The following is a 21,702-nucleotide window of genomic DNA, read 5'->3' as shown; positions in this document are numbered from 1 at the left end:
TTGTGATTGTGCTGGAGGAAGGGAGAGAATGGGAGCTTTTGAGCCTGAGCCTTGCTATGGTTTAGCATTACGTGTGAGCCAGCTCAATATCTGGGAAACAGCAACCTGAAACAAAGCCATCTTAAAACACACCCAGTGGAAGCAAAGCCACATACGTTGCGTTGCCTCTTATCAAAAGATGCCATATCAAAAATTATGCATGCTTTAGGTCACCACGTGGTCCAGCTTAACTGTTGTGAACCATCCAGAGTTTCCGCTATCGGTGCCTTGGGTTCCTTAAGATGGAAAAAAAAGGGATTTAAATGCAATAAATAAAAATAAATAAATAAAGATGAAATGGCTATGATCCATAACCCATATACTTTAGTTCAGTACATTTAAGCTCGCAGCAACATACACGGACTCCCAGGCCATCTTCCACCCAGACCTGCTAATCTTAGAGAAGAAACTGCATCAGGTTCCTTGAGACCATTCTCTGAGTGTTTAGACCATTCTAAATGTAGTGGCATTTTTCCAGGAAGAGTCAGCATGGTTTAGTGGTTAGTGTATCTGACTAGGAGAAGGGAAAGCCAGGTTCAGGTCTCCATAATTTGCTTGTATAATCTTTCTTTTACTGTTTACCGCTCTGGAATCTGTATTAGATAACTGAACAGTCTATAAATATTGTAAATAACAACAACAACAACAACGAAGCTCACTAACAGCGGAATCCTATGCATGTCTTTCAGAAGTCAGTCCCACTAAGTTAATCGGGGCTTACTCCCAAATAAGTGTGTACAGGGGCTGCAGTCTATGTAACCCTAGGCCACTATTATACAAACCCCTTTAAAATCAATGATCCACTCTCCTCAAAGGCTTAAGGGTCAGCTTTGAAGTGTATTTGGTATTTTAGACGAGCAACACAATTCATACAAAAGAAGATGAACAAAACAAGGCTTCAAAAACTTTGTTTTTATATATAAAAAAAATCTTTACAATTTGACATGACCTTTCCACATTTGTTAAATAAAGAGCCCACTTGGTGACCCTGTTAAAAATCTGTTCAGTTATATGAAGTCATTTTTCCTGAGCTAAATGATACAGGTAAAGTAAATGCATTAGTTATAGCAGCAGACAGAAAACATTTTTTACATTTTAACCTTGCCAACAAAACAAAATTACAATGGAAAAAAACACATTCTAGAACGGGATGCCAAATATCGAAGCATAATTGCTCTTATTGGGAAATGCGCATTCAGGCTCCCCCCCCCCCCCAAGAAATTACATTCAGCTACTGTCAGACAACATAATGATGGATGATCCATGGAAGTGTGAAAGAAGAGTTCAGGTTCCTTATCATCCTTTGCTGTCACGATTCAATTAGACCTCAAAAACATTTAATAATTTTTAAAATTTTACTGGATAGAGCCACCACACCTGTAAGGAGTCTTGAACTATTCACATCTTTGCTCCTAGAATATTCTGCCTAACATATACATCTGGGATTTTGATATCCACTGCAACCACTGATTGAAGATCAAGATATTCTGAAGCTACTTTACATTTTTAATTATTCCCACAATTAAGCCCAGAATTACACACGTTTGCCTCCCTGGTCCTACTGGGCCCTGTATAACTCTGTCCTACATTGCAGTCAAATTGTTTAGAAGACTTAGAACAGAAAAACGGGCATATCACCAACGCTCTAGCATCTTACTGTAATAAAACAAGTAATCTGTTTTACAACGTCAGAGGCAAGTTCCATTTCAAACTCTTTAAATAAACCATGTCAAATATATAGCAACAGACTTCAGCTCCTAGTGGAAGAAGCAAAATCCCATACCTCCCCCAGTTACTTTAGGTTTCGAAGGTATCCTTATTGAGAAATGAGATAAATCTTTTAGATGAGCAATGGAGTAGAATATTTAAATCGCATATAAGCTAATGTACAAATCTAGGTTCCAAAAGTTGTTGGAATTGAGAAGAATACAAAACACAGAATCCTTAGAAGTTGAAATAATGCATAAATAAAAATAAACTATAGTTATAAACCAAGTTCTTCCCCATAGGGAGTTTAAACCCAAAGCTGTTCCCATAGAGGTACATATTACAGTAATGTAAGCTTCTTACAAGAAGCAAAACATACTTGCCTTCTTGATTCTAGTTTCAACATCAAATTCTGTTAATTTATTCTGGCCAGGAAGGCAACTGTTAGGCTAATGCTCTCTAATTAGTTGTGCAAAAAGAAAAAAGAAAAAAAACAACCCTAGAAATTCAATATAAGTAAAATCAATGAAGAGAATCATTTGCACTTTTAGTAATAAGAAATAAGCAACAAAAAATTAGTATGTCAAACTTATATTGCTTCAGTTGCACTTACTTCCAGTGCAACACTGGCCAAAATCCAAAGCATATTGAAGATTATGAAAATATTTCCGCCGACTTGAATTTGATCAAGTCTTCTAGATGCCGTTTCAGCTGCATGATGACAAGTTCTTAAAGAGTGGCTGGCATCTCTGTTCCTACTGGGCATTTGTGGTGGATCAGCATTGTCAGCAATGACACCTGAGCAAATTAAATGAACATGATATGAAGAGTTTAAGAAAGCTTCTCTGAAACCTTGGCTTTGTTCTGTGCAAACTGCGCCACCACTCCTTTGATTCTCTGCACTCTTAAGTTTGTTTTTAAAGGAATTCATACTTTCTTCTCTCCACAGCAGCCAGAAGAAGAAGTGAGGCAGAAGTCACTTTTCACCCCAGACCCATTCAGTCCCGAGACTGATAGAAGAGGATATAGCCAGACTCTGAGTTTTTGGAGATGTCCGACGTCAACCCATAGAATTCTTCAATAGCTTGTGCATCTATTTTCTGTAACAAAATGGAAGGGTATAATTTTCACAGAAAGAAAATCCATTGTAATTTGTGTGGCACAAAAATTTTAAACTTTACAATAAAAGAAAAATGACTACAGCAGCATGTGATAAAGAAGGTCCTTCACCTTTAAAACACAACAACAAAAGACACTTTTGTGAACCACCCAGAGAGCTTCAGCTATTGGGCGGTATAAAAATGTAATAAATAAATAAATAAAATAAATAAACACTGAGAAAAATATGCACAGAAGAAGACAAAAACACTCAGGCAAGAAGTAGCTGAGCCGCCCAGAGAGCTTTGGCTATTGGGCGGTATAAAAATGTAATAAATAAATAAATAAATAAATAGCTCCATAACTTTGTGAATAGAGCAGAGTTTCTTTGCTAATACTTCTATCGACTCTAAAACTAAATAGCAAAAATGCCTACTAAAATAATTTAGAAGTAACAAATCTAAAGTTATAGGAACTCTTACCTCTACAATGTCATCGTCAAAGAGCAACCAAAAATCATGACTCTTCACTATTGCAATATAGTGTCCTCTGTTCGGTCCACTGCAAAAGAAAAAAGCGACACATTTTAATGTTCATCTTCAGTTTTAAGTGCACTTGCTCCGCATAAGATGTTGAGAAACAACTTTGATAACTTACTACTAGTTATTTTCTCTTTAACAAACCACATTTAAACGAGTTCCTAATATTCACAACAGTCCATTCAAAGATTTTAAATAACCAAAGCTGCAGAAGTAATTAAACTAGAGAACAAAAAGAGTTAAGCTATTTCATCATTGCTGTATGTATGTAAACTGCCCAGAGAGCCTCGGCTATGGGGCGGTATACAAATGTAATAAATAATAATAATAATAATAATAATAATAATAATAATAATAACAACAACAACAACAACAACAACAACACACACCAAAACCTACCAAAAAACTCTTTTAAAAAGCAACTTTACACAAAAATTGACGGTTGAGTAAAAGTAGCATTTCTAACAAGGAATACTTTCCAGGATTGTTATTAAGCAATTTAATCATCATGACACCAGTCTGTGAGGGCTCCAATATTCACAATTCTGTAAGAGATACTAGCCTAGCACACATATGGGATACAACTGTTCACTAGTATGGATCTATCAGACAGTTCAAAAATGGAAGATGCAAAGGACATCACCCCCACAGTGGTACCTAGTTTGGGCATGCGTATGACTTATTTTCACTCAGTGCACATGTAATGCTGCAATTTCCTGCCAACTGTTCCTCTACAACACTGTCAGTCTCTGTTAGGAACTAGATGTCACAATTTACTACCAAGATTCTGAAAGTTCCAATATTTGGGAGTAAGAACTGTATGATATTGAAATGTATCTGACATGCTGGGCTGCCCCTCAGTGTCTATTTCTCCATTGCTACAAGCCTCTTTAACCAGGATGTTGGCATCCACGGCCCACCAGAAATAATGCACTTCTTCCCCTGGACTTCCAAATCCTTCCAAACAGAAAACCTCTGGGAGATATGGCCAAAGCAATCTCCCTTTTAATTCACATCTTCCTAGCTTCATCTCGCAGCTCAAAAGGTAAGAAAGATCTTCCTGCATGGTGAGGAGTCTTAGTGAGCTCCCACAGTGGAGTCTTGTACAGTGTGCTGAATGCACAGCTTAACACAATCAGTGGATTTTAGCAGGCTTTACCTAAAAAGATAGCTAACAAAGATACACCTCGGTGGGCAGCTTTTCTACTGGGCCTCTTGTGCTCTTTTAATTGTTACCAAGTAAGTGTAGTTCCATAACAATGGTATATAAGCCTGGTTACCTCACTCTTTTGAGATAGGGAGTAGTGTCTTATCTCAACCAGACAGCCTCGCCCCCTTACCTGACCCCAACCCCTTTCCCACAACTACATTCATAAGAACATAAGAAGATCACGTCTGGACCAGACCAAGGGTCCACCTAGTCCAGCATTCCTTTCACACAGTGGCCAACCAGCTGTCAACTGGGAACCCAGAAGCAGGATGCAATTGCAACAGCACCCTCCTGTCCATGTTCCCCAGCAACTGGTGTATGTAGGCATAATACCTTTAAGTCTGGGGGGAGCATATAACCATCAAGTCTGCTAGCCATGGACAGCCTTCTCCGCCATGAATTTGGCTAACCCCCTTTTAAAGCCATGCAAACTGGTGGCCATCGTTGGGTGGTTTCCCGACTTTGAGGCAATTTTTCCCTCATTCTAAAAGACTGAAATGCCCCTTCTGAGGCTTAGTTGGTGGCAGGCTGAGCGTTAAGCTAAAATATACTAGTATTTTTGGTATTTGGGGCTACATCCCTTTTGCCTTTGGTCCATCTTCCATGAGCTTTACCTGAAATTCAGCCCTAGAGGTTCCCCACCCCTGGAATAGGGAAACCATATAGCAGAGGTGCTGTTGGGTGCCATGTCATATGCCCATACCATGTGATATCCACATTACTGGAGTGGCATGGGACCTGCCTACAAAGCAGCGGAAGTCACAGCACTCAGGTAAGAACTGTCCCTTAGATGGCTTTAGGACAGGGGGTAGGAACCTTTTGGAACCATGTGCATATTTGGTCATTTGAGCACCAATCCTGGGTACCACCTCAAAATGGCTGCCATGGCAGGAGTACCAAAGGACTACTAACGTGCCCAAAAGTCTGAGGACAAGACAGAGGTGGGGCCTGAGCCCCCAAACACTAAAAACTCTTTTGAACCCACAGTTTTAAGCACCAACAGAAACCTATTTCACAGCAATCTCAACTGGCAGTAAGAAAATGTGTTAATTAAAAAATAAAAATGGAAGGGGCAGGGTATCTTGGTGGGCACCAAGAAAGGTGTCCGGGGCTGCATGAGTGGCCACAGGCACTTCACTGCCTACCCTTAGGCTTAGGAGGACACAGCTATGTAAACGTGGCATTTCCTCATCTCATTTAAACTCCCCCAAACAACACTGCCAGTGAACGCTACCTATGTAATATATTCCAAAGGATAGTATTTTTATGATTTTTAACATATAAACCAGAACTATTTCCCAGTAAGTCAACAGAAGTAAAAGATGACATCATATTTTATTACCTTCCACAGTGAACTACCACAGCCACTAGATCATACATTCTGTCAGGATTAGTGGCATCTCCTGATGTATTGAATAGGCGAAGCTCTAGGGGAAACACTACTCGGTAAGACAGTTTTGTATATCGATGTAGCTGATCCATATATTTAAATCTCTTCAGATGAAGAGCTAGAATCATTGGCAGTTTTTTCACTTTCATCCTGAAACAAAACAAAATGTATCATTACACTCATGTCGAAGATTTAACTACAGTTCAAGTCTGTTCTGATGACGGAATGCAAAGCCATTGAACATTATTAAAACGAACTACAACATCAACACATTTTCATAGCAATTGCTTCTTGCTAGTGCCAGAAACTGGCTACACAATAAAAACACTTATAATTAATTATGATGGCACCTTCCAAACATAATATTCAAATAATGACTTGTGGCTGATACAAAGCAAGTCACAAATTATTACATACCAAGATTAAAAAAAACCAAACAATTTCAGTGAGGGATTGGGACAGAGCTTCTGAAAAGGGGATTCTTTAAAATGTCTTTTCGTTCCGCTGCTATAAATCTGCATTTTAAAACTCTGCATTGCTGCTCGGTTTTATTCTGGTTGTACTTTTAAACTGTGGTTTTAAGCTCTCATATTTTATATTTTACGCTGTACCTTACGGTTTTAATTTCTGTGAACTGCCCAGAGAGTTTTGGCTATTGGGCGGTATAGACATTAAATAAATAAATAAATAATAAAAACCGCTCAAATGTGCCACTGCTTGCAAGTAATGCTGGCCGGAAACGGGAACAGCTTTTTAACGCTTTGGGAATGTTAAGGAATTTTACAGATCCTTTTGTGAAAGGGTTCAAACTGTTAACAAAGGTGTGTGTGTGTGTATATTGCAGCAGGTTTGGGGGAGAGGGGAGGAAGAAACACTCTGGATGCTGAGCCGACCCTCCCTCCCATGCAAACCTGTCCTCCGTAGTTGACAATCTGGGGCAGCCCATTTAAAAGCAAAGCAGTGCAAACTGAGAGCAACCTTGTGGATCCCATCCGTCTCCATTACATTATTTTCAATCGCACGTCTGTCTGGATCGTAAATCTGCCATGCTTACTCTGTGACCCCCGACGGGCTAAAGAAAGAAGCTCTAAAAGCAGCACCAAGGGACAGCGTAACAAGGGGTGAACATTTTGACAAAAAACAGTGAGCAGGTGGGATTTCTGGGGGGACTTTTCCACCCCCTCGAAAGCCCACTTTGCATACTGAAAATCAGCATCATGAAAATGCAGTGCATCACTACTTGCAAATGCATGTACTGGACTGCAGCAATTTAGTTAAAAGCAAACAAGATGAAAAAAATCAGTCATATGAAAACGAAGGCTGATGGATAGGCAAAGTACACTGTTATCTGCAAAGTAACTTTGAAATTACTTACAGGACTTTGCACCATTTCTAGGAGTTAGATTTTAAAAAAAACTAAACGAAATAAAAACATTAGAAGTACACCAACCACAGGATTTTATTTAAAACTTTTGGGAACGTTCATTGAAATGTCCAATTAGTGATCCAAAATGGCTGAAGCAATGGCCTTATGAGTTGCCTCAAGTACACTCCTTGAATAAAGGGTGTATACATAAATATTAATATATAATTAAGACTTCCCAGATTTGGAACTCACTTTTATCCTCAGCTTGCAACGTGAGATCCACTTTTAATGTTTTATTTTTACAATATGAGGCATTATAATTCTACCTTTTCCCCTTTTTTACTCTTCTCCTCTCTCCTTCCCTTAAAAAGTTTAATAAAAATATCGGAGGTATCACTGGTGCCATCCAGATGATGAGTTGAGAAACAATTGTGGTTCCTACCAGCTGAAGACCAAGAAGTTGGAAAGATCTATCACTTTCAGATCACAATGAGGAACTAAGAATACCAGAGACAGAATTGCTGAGTACCTAATGAACACATTCAGAAACTGATTGTTTCCTGATTCAGAAGTATCAAATGAAGTTCTACAGAGGCCCCTTGTTAGTTCGGCAGTTTTACTTTATTAGTGACTTGGGCGTAGGAGAGAATAATCATATGAAATTTTAATCAGTCTATCAGCTAAGATTCATTTCAGCCATAGGTCATCATCATGGAAGAAGTTTCAAGGGAAATAAGTGCATAACCATAAAAGTTACACAATAAACAAACAATGTATAAGATTTTATAAATAGAACAATTTTTACCAAGTGCTTTCCACAAAAGAATATTGTGACTGTTTGCACAAACTCACTCCTGGTGTTTTCAGCTGCTATGCATACGATGACTGGGTTCACACAACATGACAATCCACACTCAAGGTTGAATATGGGTTGAGTATAAGTTGTCATTGAACCATGAGTTGTTGTTAAAACATGTTCATCATGGAAGAAGTTTCAAGGGAAATAAGTGCATAACCATAAAAGTTACACAATAAACAAACAATGTATAAGATTTTATAAATAGAACAATTTTTACCAAGTGCTTTCCACAAAAGGATATTGTGACTGTTTGCACAAACTCACTCCTGGTGTTTTCAGCTGCTATGCATACGATGACTGGGTTCACACAACATGACAATCCACACTCAAGGTTGAATATGGGTTGAGTATAAGTTGTCATTGAACCATGAGTTGTTGTTAAAACATGGATTGTGTTGAGTGAATCCAGCCTCGCCAACAAACCATGGTTTGTTGGCATGGATGGGTTCACACAACACAACGATCTAAGTTTCAACAACAACCCATGATTCAACCCATACTGAACCTTGAGTGCAGGTTCTTGTGTTGTGTGAACCCAGCCAATTTAATTCAGTGAGTCAGGAGGTAACAGCTAGAAGAAAGCTTTTGTATATTCACGAGATCAAAGTAATACTGTGGAACCCTGACAGAGTGATCTCTGGGGTACTATATAGTAGATAGCAAAGAACAAAGTGAACTATGCCCTCTATTTTAATTTGGCTACATGGATGTATCCCAAAAAGCTGAGAGCATTGATTGAAAAAGCATTCTAGTAGAGGTCATTCTTGGAGAAGGGTACCTTAAGATCTTGGAAATACCATTGATGAGAATGTGGTACTACCTTAAGAGGGACCAGTGAAAAACAGGTGCTCTCAATTATTCCTATGTTTAACAGGATTTGATTTGATTTATTACATGTAGATACCGCCCCATAGCTGAAACTCTCTGGGCAGGAAATCTCTGCCAAAAAGTTTAAGGATAAAATTTACTTTATTTATTTATTTATTTATTATTTATTTATTTATTACATTTTTATACCGCCCAATAGCCGAAGCTATTAAAAGCCTTCTGTGCTCATCATGTATAGATCATATTCTGACAACATCTCACATTGCTTTGCCCAGACACTTCAAACTTGGCTTCTCTAAATTGTTGTTGTTGCTTTTTAAAACACTAGTGTCATAGTAACATCTAAGGCCAGTTTAACTGTTTAAAATTTTCAGATGAAATTCCACAGGGAAGGGGAGAAAGAATGAAGATGTTTAAGGATTAGAAATTTAAATTATCCTGAAACATTAAGGATGCGGACAACTGAAGGACAGAGGTCACACATTTAAATAAGCTGGTCCACTAAACTGAAAGTATCTTGGATACTAGATGACCCAGTTTGCATGTCGCAGGGATGAATGGAGTGCATGAGCATTTCCACTGTTAATTAACCAACCCAGGAATGGGTTGTTTCATGATGCGCGAACTCATAGCTTGTTGTTGGGTTAACTCTGGGTTGTTTAACGCATAAACATCTTAGAGTTCCTGGGTTCTTCCTTAAAAGTGGAAATGATGATTGCATAGGTCATGCACTACACTCATCCCCACAATTCCTAGGTTAAACAACCTAGGAATTGCTGCTGTGATGTGCGAACTGGGTCATAGGGTTGGATTCAGAATCTATCTTCCGTTGAAGGAAGGATTGTTCACAGAAGGTGCCTCCACCCCATTTACAGGGATTCCTCACTGCCCACTGCACTACAGCTCACCTCACCCCATTCAGCAGGGTCCCTTGATCCCCTGTGTAGTATTTTTGGAAGTGGGGGTGGTGGGTGAAGCAGCTTTTGCTGTGTGGAAAAGAGAACAATGAAGTCTGCTTCTGCCAAACCAGTTGCGCATAGCTAAATCTAGATCCAGTTTATTTATTGGGGCTAGTACCAAAACCAAACTCTCAAAATTTGACATAAGCAATGTTCGGATGGATGGCTAACAAACTCTGAAACCTACAATACATGCTTATGGTACCTTTTGTGTGCTTCTTGCTTACTGCGACACTCTTCACAGTAATATTTATATTCGCTGCACAGGGTTTCTGTATTGCTGAAGCCCCTAAAATAGAAGAACACCCATCAAAATGCAAGAGAGACTCAAATTTCTGAATAAACAATAACAATAGCCTACCAATCATAAATGTACTCTATACTGAATTGTACACAGTGCTATTACACTCTTTGTGACATGTTGGTCCCAAAGGATAGGAAATACAAAGTAGATATAATGGCATCAAGTTCAGTTAATATGAAATATGAAGAGTTCTATGAAATGCAAAATCTTGCTATTCAGAACATAAGAAGAGCCATGCTGGATCAGACCAAGGGTCCATCTAGTCCAGCACTCTATGCATAGAGTGGCCAATCAGCTACTAGCCAGAACCCCACAAGCAGGATACGGGGGCAAGAGGATCCTCCCACCTATACTCCCCAGCAACTGGGGTATATAGGCTTACTGCCTCTGACACTGGAGGTAGCACATAGCCATCAGGACTAGTAGCCATTGATAGCCTTCTCCTCCAGGAATTTATTCATCCCCCTTTTAAAGCAATCCAAATTGGCGGCCATCGCTACACCTTGTGGTAGTGAATTCCATAGTGTGACTATGCGCTGCATGAAGAAGTCCTTTCTTTTACCTATCCTGAATCTCCCACCAAGCAACTTCATGAGATGACCCCATCGGGTTCTAGTATTATGAGAGGGAAAGAAAAATGTCTCCCTATCTACATGCTCCACACCATGCATGATTTTGTACACTTTTATCATGTCTCCACTTACCCTCCTTTTTTCCAAACTAAACAACCCCAGATGTTGTAACCTTCCTTCATAGGGGAGATGCTCCAGCCCCTTGATCATTTTAGTTGCCCTTTTCTGCACTTTTTCCAGCTCTACAATATCATTTTTTAGGTGTGATGATCAGAACTGTACACAGTATTCTAAATGTGGTTGCACCATCGATTTGTATAAGGACAGTACGATACTGGCCGTTTTATTCTCAATTCCTTTTCTTATAATGCCTAACATGGAGTTTGCCTTCTTCACAGCGGCCGCACACTGGGTGGACATTTTCATCGAGCTGTCCACCACAACCCCAAGATCTCTTTCTTGTTCAGTCACCACCAGCTCAGATCCCATTAGGTTATACTTGAAGTTGTTGTTGTTTTGCCCCAATGTGCATCACCTTAAACTTGCTTACATTGAACCGCATCTGCCATTTGGATGCCCACTCTTTGGAGCTCTTCACAATTCCTTTGTGTTTTAACAACCTTAAATAATTTGGTGTCGTTGGCAAACTTGGCCACTTCACTGCTCAGTCCTAATTCCAGGTCATTTATGAACAAGTTGAAAAGAATTTGTCCCAATACCGATCCCTGTGCGACCCCACTTTTCTCCATCGGAAGAATTGACCATTTATTCCTACTCTCTGCTTTCTGTTCTTTAACCAGTTACTGGTCCATAAGAGGACCTGTTCAGTTATTCTATGACAGCTAAGTTAGTTCAGGAGTCTTTGGTGAGGGACTTTATTGGAAGCCCTTTGAAAAGAACTGGTCCCAATACAGATCCCTCTGGGACCCCACTATTTTCTTCCCTTGGGAGAATTTACCATTTATTCCTAACATCAACATAAATGGGCAAATTAAAGGCACACTTTTCCCTACATCACCTCAAGTAAACTTGTATATTTATGTATACAGACAACTAGCAATCAGATAGATCCCATACCTTAAGCAGTGTGTAATTGAAGTATTTTGCTCCACATCAACAGAAAGGTCTAAAAAGTCTTCATCTTTGCTGCTTATCTGCAAATTAAAAAGAAATCCTAAAATTACCGTTTCCTTCCACAGAGCAAACTTTAAAACAAGATCTTAAAGTGACCTACAGATGGTCTGGCAATAAAAAGCAAATGATCTTGAAAATCCTTTAAAAGCCTCACTAACGTAAGAGGAGGATGGGATTATAATTTGGAGAACTGCAAATCAGTTGGAGAACTGCAAATATAATTTGTCTCTTGTGAATTTAACCTTACTGTAAATATAGTGGCTTCTGCATAATAACATCCCAAGTGTAAATAATGACAAAAAAGCAAGAGAGGAACCTTGATCCTAGCAGGACAGCATTTATAGCTAAGGCCATGCAGTGTTATTTATTTTTATTTATTTTTGCATTTGTATCCCGCCTTTTTTCCTGCAAGGAACCCAAGGCAGCGTACATAATCCTCCTCCTCTTCATGTTATCCTCACAACAACAACCCTGTGAGGTAGGCTGGGCTGAGAGTCTGTGACTGGCCCAAAGTCACCCAGTGGCTTTCCATGACCGAGTGGGGACTAGAACCCAGATCTCCTGACTCCCAGTCCGACACTTTAGCCACTACACCACACTGGCCCTCATTAATTGTTAATTGTTCCTTATAAAAGAGAACGTGAACGTTAGATTGCAACTTGGTGGTTAGAACACTGATGCCTTCCTTTGCTAACTGTAGTTACTGAAATATGGATTATGTCACAGTGGGAAGGAGGCCTTCACCATCCTGATCCTGATCCTGATCCTGAATTTATTTGGTCAAAATGTGACCCAAAATTTAACTTCCTTACAGATACATTCAATACTGAGACTGTTCAGATGACATGCTTAGCCATGATTAGGCTGCTAACACTTTTGCAGCAAATGGTTAGTGAGCACGTTTAAGCCATGGTTATGAAGCCACCATGGTTAAGAATGGTTCATATGACACACTAAGCCATAATGTTTAGCTTAAAATTCTTAACCACCGTGGTTTAGCGTGTTGTCTGAACAGGGTTACTTTATTGTTCTGCATTTCAAGGCAAACAGTGTAGTGTAGTGGCTAAGGTGTTGGACTGGAAGTCGGGAGATCCGGGTTCTAGTCCCCACTCGGCCATGGAAATCCACTAGGTGACTTTGGGCCAGTCACAGACTCTCAGCTCAACCTACCTCACAGGGTTGTTGTTGTGAGGATAACATGGAGGAGAGGAGGATTATGTATGCCGCCTTGGGTTCCTTCGAGGAAAAAAGGCGGGATATAAATGTAATACATACATACATAAAATCTCATAGATTGCTGGCATTAAAAAAAGTGGTCTATTAGTAGTAACAAATCTAGACAAATCATGACTTAAAGAAAGTTCTGAAGGGGTGGAACAAGCCTGGAATGTGGTATCTTCAAGGGGAAAACAAAGAATTTGATAAGAGCCAGTGTGGTATAGTGGTTAGAGAGTTGAACTGGGGAGACTTAGATTCAAGTCACTATTCGGCCATGAAACTCACAGGTGACTTTGGGTCACAATGACCCTTAACCTAACTTTCCTCACAGGGTTGTCATAAGGATGAAATAGAGAGGAGGAGGATCATGTATATCACCTTGGGCACCTTGGAAGAGAAGGCTGGATATAAATGCAACAAAGAAAGAAATTAAAAAATCTACAACGGATGCTAGAGCCTATTTTATTGCCATGAAAGAAAATACAGAAAACTTTGAAACATTCTGACTAAATAAATCACCATCTAGCCATAATTCTGAAGTGCAACCCTACCAGCCACAGGGAGGTGAGCCTATGGAAGCAACTGCATACATTTCCCAGAGTAATTTGCCCTATTCAGGGTTTCTGATTGCATGGAGAACACTAAGCATGTTTAGCCAAATGCGTGAAGCATCTTCCCTTCAAACCTTTTGTCCAATGCACAAAGGTCTGAGGCTGCAGTCAACAGGGACATTGGGGGGCAGGGCTAGCATGTGAGCCCTGTTCCTCCCTTCACGTGATGTGAGAACATACGGAGGCAAACCACTGAGCAGGGCTCTTCTGGGCCTGAGCGCAAGGCGAAGACCACTATCATCCTAGAAAGTGAACAGCGATCCAATTTTACATGTCTTTTACCACATGAATGACTGCAGCTTTGAGGGAAAGAAAAAACTTTTAGAATTAAAAACAAAATTCAACTGTGGACTGTGAGGGGCCTGGGGACAGACAACTAACAGTGGAAGCTGAACACCACAGCACAAGGAGCAAAAGGAAGTCACATCTCAGATTAAAAAAAGATTTGATAATTTGCTTATTAATTACATGCACCTTTGATCCAACAATTTGCATGTATATCATCCATATTAAAAGTTACACAAGATTCTCTCTTTGAAGTTCCATTCTCATTTATGGTTCCATGCAAGATACGAACAGCAGGTTAGGTTGGTTTGCTTTCATATTAACAAATAGGAAACAGCAATAAACCGTTGCAATACACTGAATTATGTCTAACAAAAACTGTAGTGAAACGATCAAAGGAATGATGGGATTGCAAAGTTCTGTCACTACAGGAACTTGTCTTGCCACCGGTTTGAAAAATAAAAATAAAACTACAATCCTTTTTTTAAAAAAAAAAAGACTTTTTTTTACATTATACCTTCTGAGAATTCTGTATATTGCACCTCTAAAATGAGCTTGACATACACCCCTGAATTTGGGATTATTATCTATTTCTCGCTCATGGCAGTTTTTCTAGACGAACATTACGCACTTTGCCAAGTCATGCTGTCTTTTACAGATCCAGGAATTTCCTGACAATTGAGCATGTTTTAATTATTATTCTTATTATTAATTACATTTATATACCACCCATAGCCAAAGCTCTCTGGGTGGTTTGCAATGGTTAAAAAGATTTGATTAAAAAGACTGAATATTACAAATCAATACACAAAATTAAAAAACATAAAAAGTTAACATTTAAAACAAATTTTAAATGCTCAGCCAGGCCAGAGCTATTCAAGTTAGTTAAAACTCAGCATATACTGTTGAAGGCCTGGGAGAAAAGGGAAGTCTTAACCCGGCGCCGAAAAGATAACAACGTTGGCACCAGCCGGGCCTCATCGGGGAGATCATTCCATAATTAGGGGGACACCGTAGAAAAAGCCCTCTCTCTTGTTGCCGTCCTCCGAGCTTCCGTCAGAGTAGGCACCCAGAGGAGGGCCTTAGATGGGTAAGTTCATGTTGGAAGAGGCGTTCCGTCAGGTATTGTGATCCCAAGCCATGTAAGGCTTTATAGGTTAAAACCAGCACCTTGAATTGGGCTCGGAAACATACAGGCAACCAATGCAAGCAGGATTAAGCAAACAGCCCAACCTACACGTTGGACTTATTGTAGGGGAGTGACTTGAGGGTGAACTTTCCTTCGCCACAGCCCTAGCTAAATGGATTGCCCTGGGGTTCAGCCTTGCAAGGTATGGGATCCCAGAGGCTAGGCACCAGGAAGGGAGCTTTCCCTGCCAACCCCACTCCCCTCCCTGCTACTTGTGCTCAGCCCCTACAACGGACATTTCCCCACGCTTCCTCTGAGCAAGCAGAAAAATCTCTAGACTGTGAGGAATAGCCATGGATGCTGCTGAGGCTAACTTAACAGTCTCGTAAGGATGCTCATGTATTCTTTCCCTGCTTCTTCCCGTTTCTTATTTATTTATTTATTACATTTTTATACTGCCCAATAGCCAAAGCTCTCTGGGCGGTTCACAAAAATTAAAATCATAGTAAAACAACTAACAAGTTAAAAGCACAAATACAAAATACAGTATAAAAAGCACAACCAGGATAAAAACCACGCAGCAAAATTGATATAAAATTAAAATACAAAGTTAAAACAGCAAAGTTCAAATTCAAGTTAGTGTTAAAATACTGAGAGAATAAAAAGGTCTTCAGCTGGCAACGAAAGGAGTACAGTGTAGGCGTCAGGCGTACCTCTGTGGGGAGCTCATTCCACAACCAGGGTGCCACAGCGGAGAAAGCCCTCCTCCTAGTAGCCACCTGCCTCACTTCCTTTGGCAGGGGCTCATGGAGAAGGGCCCCTGTAGATGGTCTTAGGTACATATGGGAGGAGGCGGTCCTTCAAATAACCTGGTCCCAAGCCGTTTAGGGCTTTAAATATCAATACCAGCACTTTGAATCGGGCCCGGACCTGGACTGGCAGCCAATGAAGTTGTAAAAGGACTGGCGTAATGTGATCTCGCTAGTAAACGGGCTGCCCTGTTTTGTACCAGCTGAAGCTTCCGGACCATTTTACTGTGTTATCTGTACAGCACCATGTACATTGATGGTGCTATATAAATAAATAATAATAATAATAATAATAATAATAATAATAATAATAACAACACATTGCAGTAATCCAAACGAGAGGTTATCAGAGCATGGATAACTGTAGCTAGGCTATCTCTGTCCAGATAAGGGCGTAGTTGGTATATCAACCTAAGCTGATAAAAGGTGCTCTTTGCCACTGAGTTCACCTGTGCCTCAAGTGACAGTTCTGGATCCAAGAGCACCCCCAAACTACGGACCCGATCCTTTAGGGAGAGTGCAACCCCGTCCAGGACAGGGCAAACATCACCTCGCTGGCCAGATGAACCACCCGCTAACAGTACCTCCATCTTGTCTGGATTGAGTCTCAGTTTGTTAGCCCTCATCCAGCCCATGACCGTGCCCAGGCACTGGTTCAGAACAGTCACTGCCTCACCTGGGTTTGATGAAAAGGAAAGGTAGAGCTGGGTATCATCCGCATATTGATGACACCTCAGTCCACATCTCCGGACAACCTCCCCCAGCAGCTTCATGTATATGTTAAACAGCATAGGGGATAAGATAGAGCCCTGTGGAACCCCATGGCTTAGGAGCCATGGCACAGAGCAATAATCCCCCAGCACCACCTTCTGGAATCGGCCATCCAAGTAGGAGCAGAACCACTGCAATGCAGTACCTCCAACTCCCAGCACAGACAACCTATCCAGAAGGATACCATGGTCGATGGTATCGAAGGCCGCTGAGAGGTCCAGGAGAACCAACAGGGTCGCACTCCTGTCTCTCTCCCGACAGAGGTCATCCCACAGGGCGACCAAGGCAGTTTCCGTTCCAAAACCAGATTGAAATGGATCTAGATAATCCATTTCATTCAAGTGTAATTCCCCACACTCATGTGTAATTCCCCCACCCACACCGCATTTGATGGCTTGGCCTCACTGACAGGGTTATCTTGGAGAGATTAAATGTCTTTATGTGGACAACCCATAAGGGTTTTTGCAATACTCAAGCACCACCACTGGCACCCGCACCCATCATGATGACAAGAATTTTGGTAGTTTCAAAACGCTGCTCAAGAAGTGACAGGACAGTTAAGGTGGGTTAACTTTGTTTGTATCTGTACAAACTTTTGATGTTTACCTAAGCATGCTGATATCACCTTCTTGCTCTTCAGTAGCCCTGCTTTGTTTACAGAGCTGATGGCACTGTGGGACTGAACCCAGTATTGTTTATTTATTTTTACACCCACATCCCGCCTTTTCTCCAAGGAGTGCATGATCCTCCTCCTCTCCATTTTATCCTCACAACAACCCTGTGAGGTAGGTTATGCTGGGAGTCAGTGACTGGCCCAAAGTCACCCAGTGAGCTTCATGAAAGCAGGGAGACTAGTCCAACATTCTAAGCACTATGCCGCACTGGCTCTCAGTATTAGCCAGTGTGGTTACTGTATTAAAAGCTGTGATTACTGATTTGAGAATACTATTCCAGGAAGAATAGTGGTAGATGTACATTTTTCCAAACCATTTCTCCTCCAACTGAACCTTAAAACCTACCTATCTCTGTGTATGACAATCAGATGCAATATATAACCTTGTATGCTTGTGCTCTGAAACTGAAAGGCTCTGTTCTTGCATAATTGAAGAAGTGTTTTATGCTTTAGGGATATCTTAATTAAAACAGCTTATAAAAATGCATGGAGAGTTTTTGAATTTCAAGGAATATAAACCCTAAGAATTCTAGCAAAACCTTGTATTAACATGAAATACATGAATTCTTTACAACTTCTCTCCCCATGGCAACTCTTTAAACCAATACAAATGGCAAGAAGAGACTTATTGGGAATGTGTCTATGTCTGGATCTTTATTCCCGAGAAATACTACAAATGTTTCAATTCCTTTGAAAAAACTAGATTATAATCAATTAGCATTTGTTCACAGAACTAGAGAGGAGTTTTACATTTTTCTGCTACAAATGAAAATGAAATGTTACAAATGAAAGTTACCTAGGGAGGTTGTGGGCTCTCCCACATTAGAGGCATTCAAGAGGCAGCTGGACAAGCATCTGTCAGGGATGCTTTAGGGTGGATTCCTGCATTGAGCAGGGGGTTGGACTCGATGGCCTTGTAGGCCCCTTCCAACTCTGCTATTCTATGATTCTATGTGAACAAAGGTTTCATTTTAATAGCCACTATTAAATTCTATCAAGTTGGACTATGAAGTGGGAAGCATTATTTAATACTTTAAATCTAGTTTCCTTCATCCTCTTCCAAGCATTCTTTATACTCATCTATTTATAGTAACAAATTAGGAGTTTACGAAAACAAAAAGACTTTGTGACTGTGATTCACTTAAGAGGCCAGGATACAAAGACACAATTGCTATGCTAAGGGAACAATCAAATAACAACAACAACAACAACAACAACAACTCATGTCTATATTCCCAATAGCTGAAGCTCTCTGGGGTAGTTCACAAAAATTACAAACACAAGATAATAAAAACAATATAAAAACTTTTAACATACAACATTTAAAAACAAGTTAAAACTGCTAAAATAGTTACAGTTTCAGTACAATACATGCTGGCTGGGGAATGCTGGGAATTTTTCTGTCTAAACATACACAGGATTGCACCCTAAATGACATAAGGGTGATTCTTAGAAGATACTTACCGTTTCACAAGTCAGACATCTAGTTTCATTGGTTAATGTTCCCTGAAAGATTTCATGAACCCATGTTGGGTCTGGTGGACTGTTGTTGTTTTCACTGTCAATGCTGCCATTAGGTAGGCGACCATTTTGTTTCTCCTGCTTTCTCTCCTCTTGCAAAATATCCGCTACTGTATTCAACAGGTAGTTCAAGAACTCATGTGCATCTTGCTGCATATAGTTGTCAAAAAGCTCTTTAAAAAAAGATGAAAATGTGGCTTTTAACTGACTGAACAAAAAGCAAAGAGTATAAAGCAAAAGATATAAAAAAGCCAGTTTCTGGGAAACAGCAGTGTGGGAGGGCTGTTGCATTTTTGTTATGCTTGAGGGCTTCTGATAGGAATCTGGTTAGCCACTGTGAGAAACATAATGGATTAGGTAGGCCTTTGGCCTGATTCAGTAAGACTCTTCTTATGTTCAACTTTCCACCTCATACTCCCAGCATTCCATCAGAGTGTGATAAAAACACACACACACACAACAAGCTTATAGTGTGACCAAAACACTCCCCGGAATCAAGGGTGTAGTGAGGATTGGGCAAATCTCTAAGATTACATCAAGCTCTTGGGAACACTACAGCAATAGGGTAAAACCTGCCCTCTGCTCCTGAACTGAATGGCTTGACCTCACTGACAGGTTTATCTTGGAGAGATTAAATGTATTTTTGTGGATAACCCACAAGGATTTTTGCAGTACACAAGCACCACCACTGGCACACACACACACCCATCATAATGACAAGAATTTTGATAGCTTTAAAAATACTGCTCAAGAAGTGACAGGAAAGAATACAAAGATTTTTTTGCATTATAATGCTGGAATAACCAGAACACATCTCCCAGCTATTGAAGGAGCAGTGAGCCCCAAAAGCAAAGTAAGTGTGGAAGTTATGACCATGAAATGTTGAATTTAGAGGCCCCTTATTTAATATGTCAAAAATGCCTACAAATAGAAGTAAAGATGGTACTAGTCTTGTCTCTCAGAATTCCTAGCCAGTTTAATTCATGGTGTGCAACTGCACTCAACCACAAGTCCCATAATCCAATACCATTGTTTGTAGGTTAAGGTGAGATTAAAAATCCAGGCAAAAATACACAAGCCTTCTGCTTGTAGCAAGGCTCTATGAACATTTAAATTGCAATGACTGGAGTAATTACTGCCAGACATGCTATTTTCCATAATTTGGGATTTTGACAGAAACATGGTGAGTTGATCAGCATTCTCCCAGATCTCTGCATCATTCACCTGGCTGTCCTTCCCATCACAGAGCAGTTTAAGTGTCAAATTACTTAAATGGCATCCTTCACTTATGACCAAAAGTGAAGGAGCATATGCAGACAGAACTGACACTTGGGAGTCATCAGTATTGCAGAAGTTTCTTCTTCCATTCAGAGCTTCTGTGCCATGCAAGGGCATCAATAAGGCTTGCACTCTCCATGAAAGATCAGCTGTGCATTTTGGGATCCCCCCAAAATCCACCTTTGTCACTAGAAACCAAGAGTACTTTTTACCAGCTTAAGGCATACAAGCATAAGCTTGATGGAGATTTGCTTGATCGGAGTAGCCTGCCCATGGTTATCCATGCTCTAGAAAGTTCCTCTTTGGGCAAATGCAATGTGTTATACATGGGACTTCCTTTGAAGACTGCTTGGAAATGGCAGTTAGCAACCCAGCTGCTGTATTTTGTACTAACTGGTTGCGTGCATTGGGATATCTCACCAGTATTAAAAGAGCATCATCGATTGCCAGTCTGCTCCTAAGGCCAATTCAAGGTATTAGTGTTGGCCTGTAAAGCCCTAAGTAAAACTTCCTCAGGGAATTTCAACCATGTCATCATTTAGGCACCAAGCTTTTTTATTCACCCACACCTTTTAGATATGCTGATTTTAACTGAACTCTGCCTTGTGTTATTTTACTGCAGTTTTACTGGATGTTGTTTCACTGGTATTGTGCTTTTATGTGATTATAAACCATCCTGAAACCAACTGATATAGGATGGTACTCTTAGAAAGAAAGAAATGTTGGTTCTAAGTCAGAGTATGGGACGTCAGTTTGTATTCAACGTAAGCCCAATTTAGAGTAGCCCCATTGAAAAGAATACAACAAATTATTCCCTAAGTAGGACTAACATTGGATATAACCCTCTGTCCACATTTACTAGTGACAGGATGGTACTTTAACTAGTCCAAGTAAGAGTTGTGGCAGTGAACAATGGAGGGAGAACACCCCATTCCTGACTGTTGCCAGACAAGCCAATATTCTGCTAATTTTGACATAAAAAGGAAGGTTTCATTCTGGCTTGAGAAAGCTAGGAGAAATCTGCCATTCTAAGGGCCAAGCCTGACACTCAAAGCAGATGATACAAAGTCATCAATCCTCCACCCCCTGGCATGACAATGACTTTTCAGAAGGAAAAGTTTGTTTTTCAAATAGCATTTCGATAAGCCATTGTTTAAGGATTATGGCCATTGTTTAAGTTTTAAAGATTAAACTAAACTTTAGGGGCATATAACCAGCTCCTAGACAGCCCAAAATTGTGGGTGTCTTTGAACCAAGAGAAGCCTCATAGTTTCTCACAAGAAAAATATTGTGAAATTACCTCTTCTTCCTCTTTCTTTCTCGCTTTCTTTTTTCGCTAAAAGGGGCACCCCACTGCCTCCAACTTTATCGCACCCCAGACTGCGCAGATATGTGCAACCCC

At 40.2% G+C, this 21,702-nt stretch overlaps 1 protein-coding gene across 1 annotated transcript in view; it reads right to left on the bottom strand.

Moving 5' to 3' along the window:
* Nucleotides 1-936: 936 nt before the first annotated feature.
* Nucleotides 937-21,702, bottom strand: part of USP12 (ubiquitin specific peptidase 12) — a 33,049-nt gene continuing 12,283 nt past the window's right edge. Inside the window, exons 4-9 of the mRNA XM_063127011.1 lie at nucleotides 18,966-19,195; nucleotides 11,949-12,025; nucleotides 10,201-10,284; nucleotides 5,936-6,133; nucleotides 3,327-3,405; nucleotides 937-2,846 (exon numbers count right to left, since the gene is read on the bottom strand). Coding sequence (XP_062983081.1) covers nucleotides 2,745-2,846; nucleotides 3,327-3,405; nucleotides 5,936-6,133; nucleotides 10,201-10,284; nucleotides 11,949-12,025; nucleotides 18,966-19,195 — 770 coding nt within the window. The 3' untranslated portion in view covers nucleotides 937-2,744. The remainder of the gene's footprint in view (nucleotides 2,847-3,326; nucleotides 3,406-5,935; nucleotides 6,134-10,200; nucleotides 10,285-11,948; nucleotides 12,026-18,965; nucleotides 19,196-21,702) is intronic.

Source organism: Elgaria multicarinata, chromosome 5, assembly GCF_023053635.1.
Source record: "Elgaria multicarinata webbii isolate HBS135686 ecotype San Diego chromosome 5, rElgMul1.1.pri, whole genome shotgun sequence".
NCBI classification, from domain to species: domain Eukaryota; kingdom Metazoa; phylum Chordata; class Lepidosauria; order Squamata; family Anguidae; genus Elgaria; species Elgaria multicarinata.
This window is presented reverse-complemented; position numbering and strand designations above follow the sequence as displayed.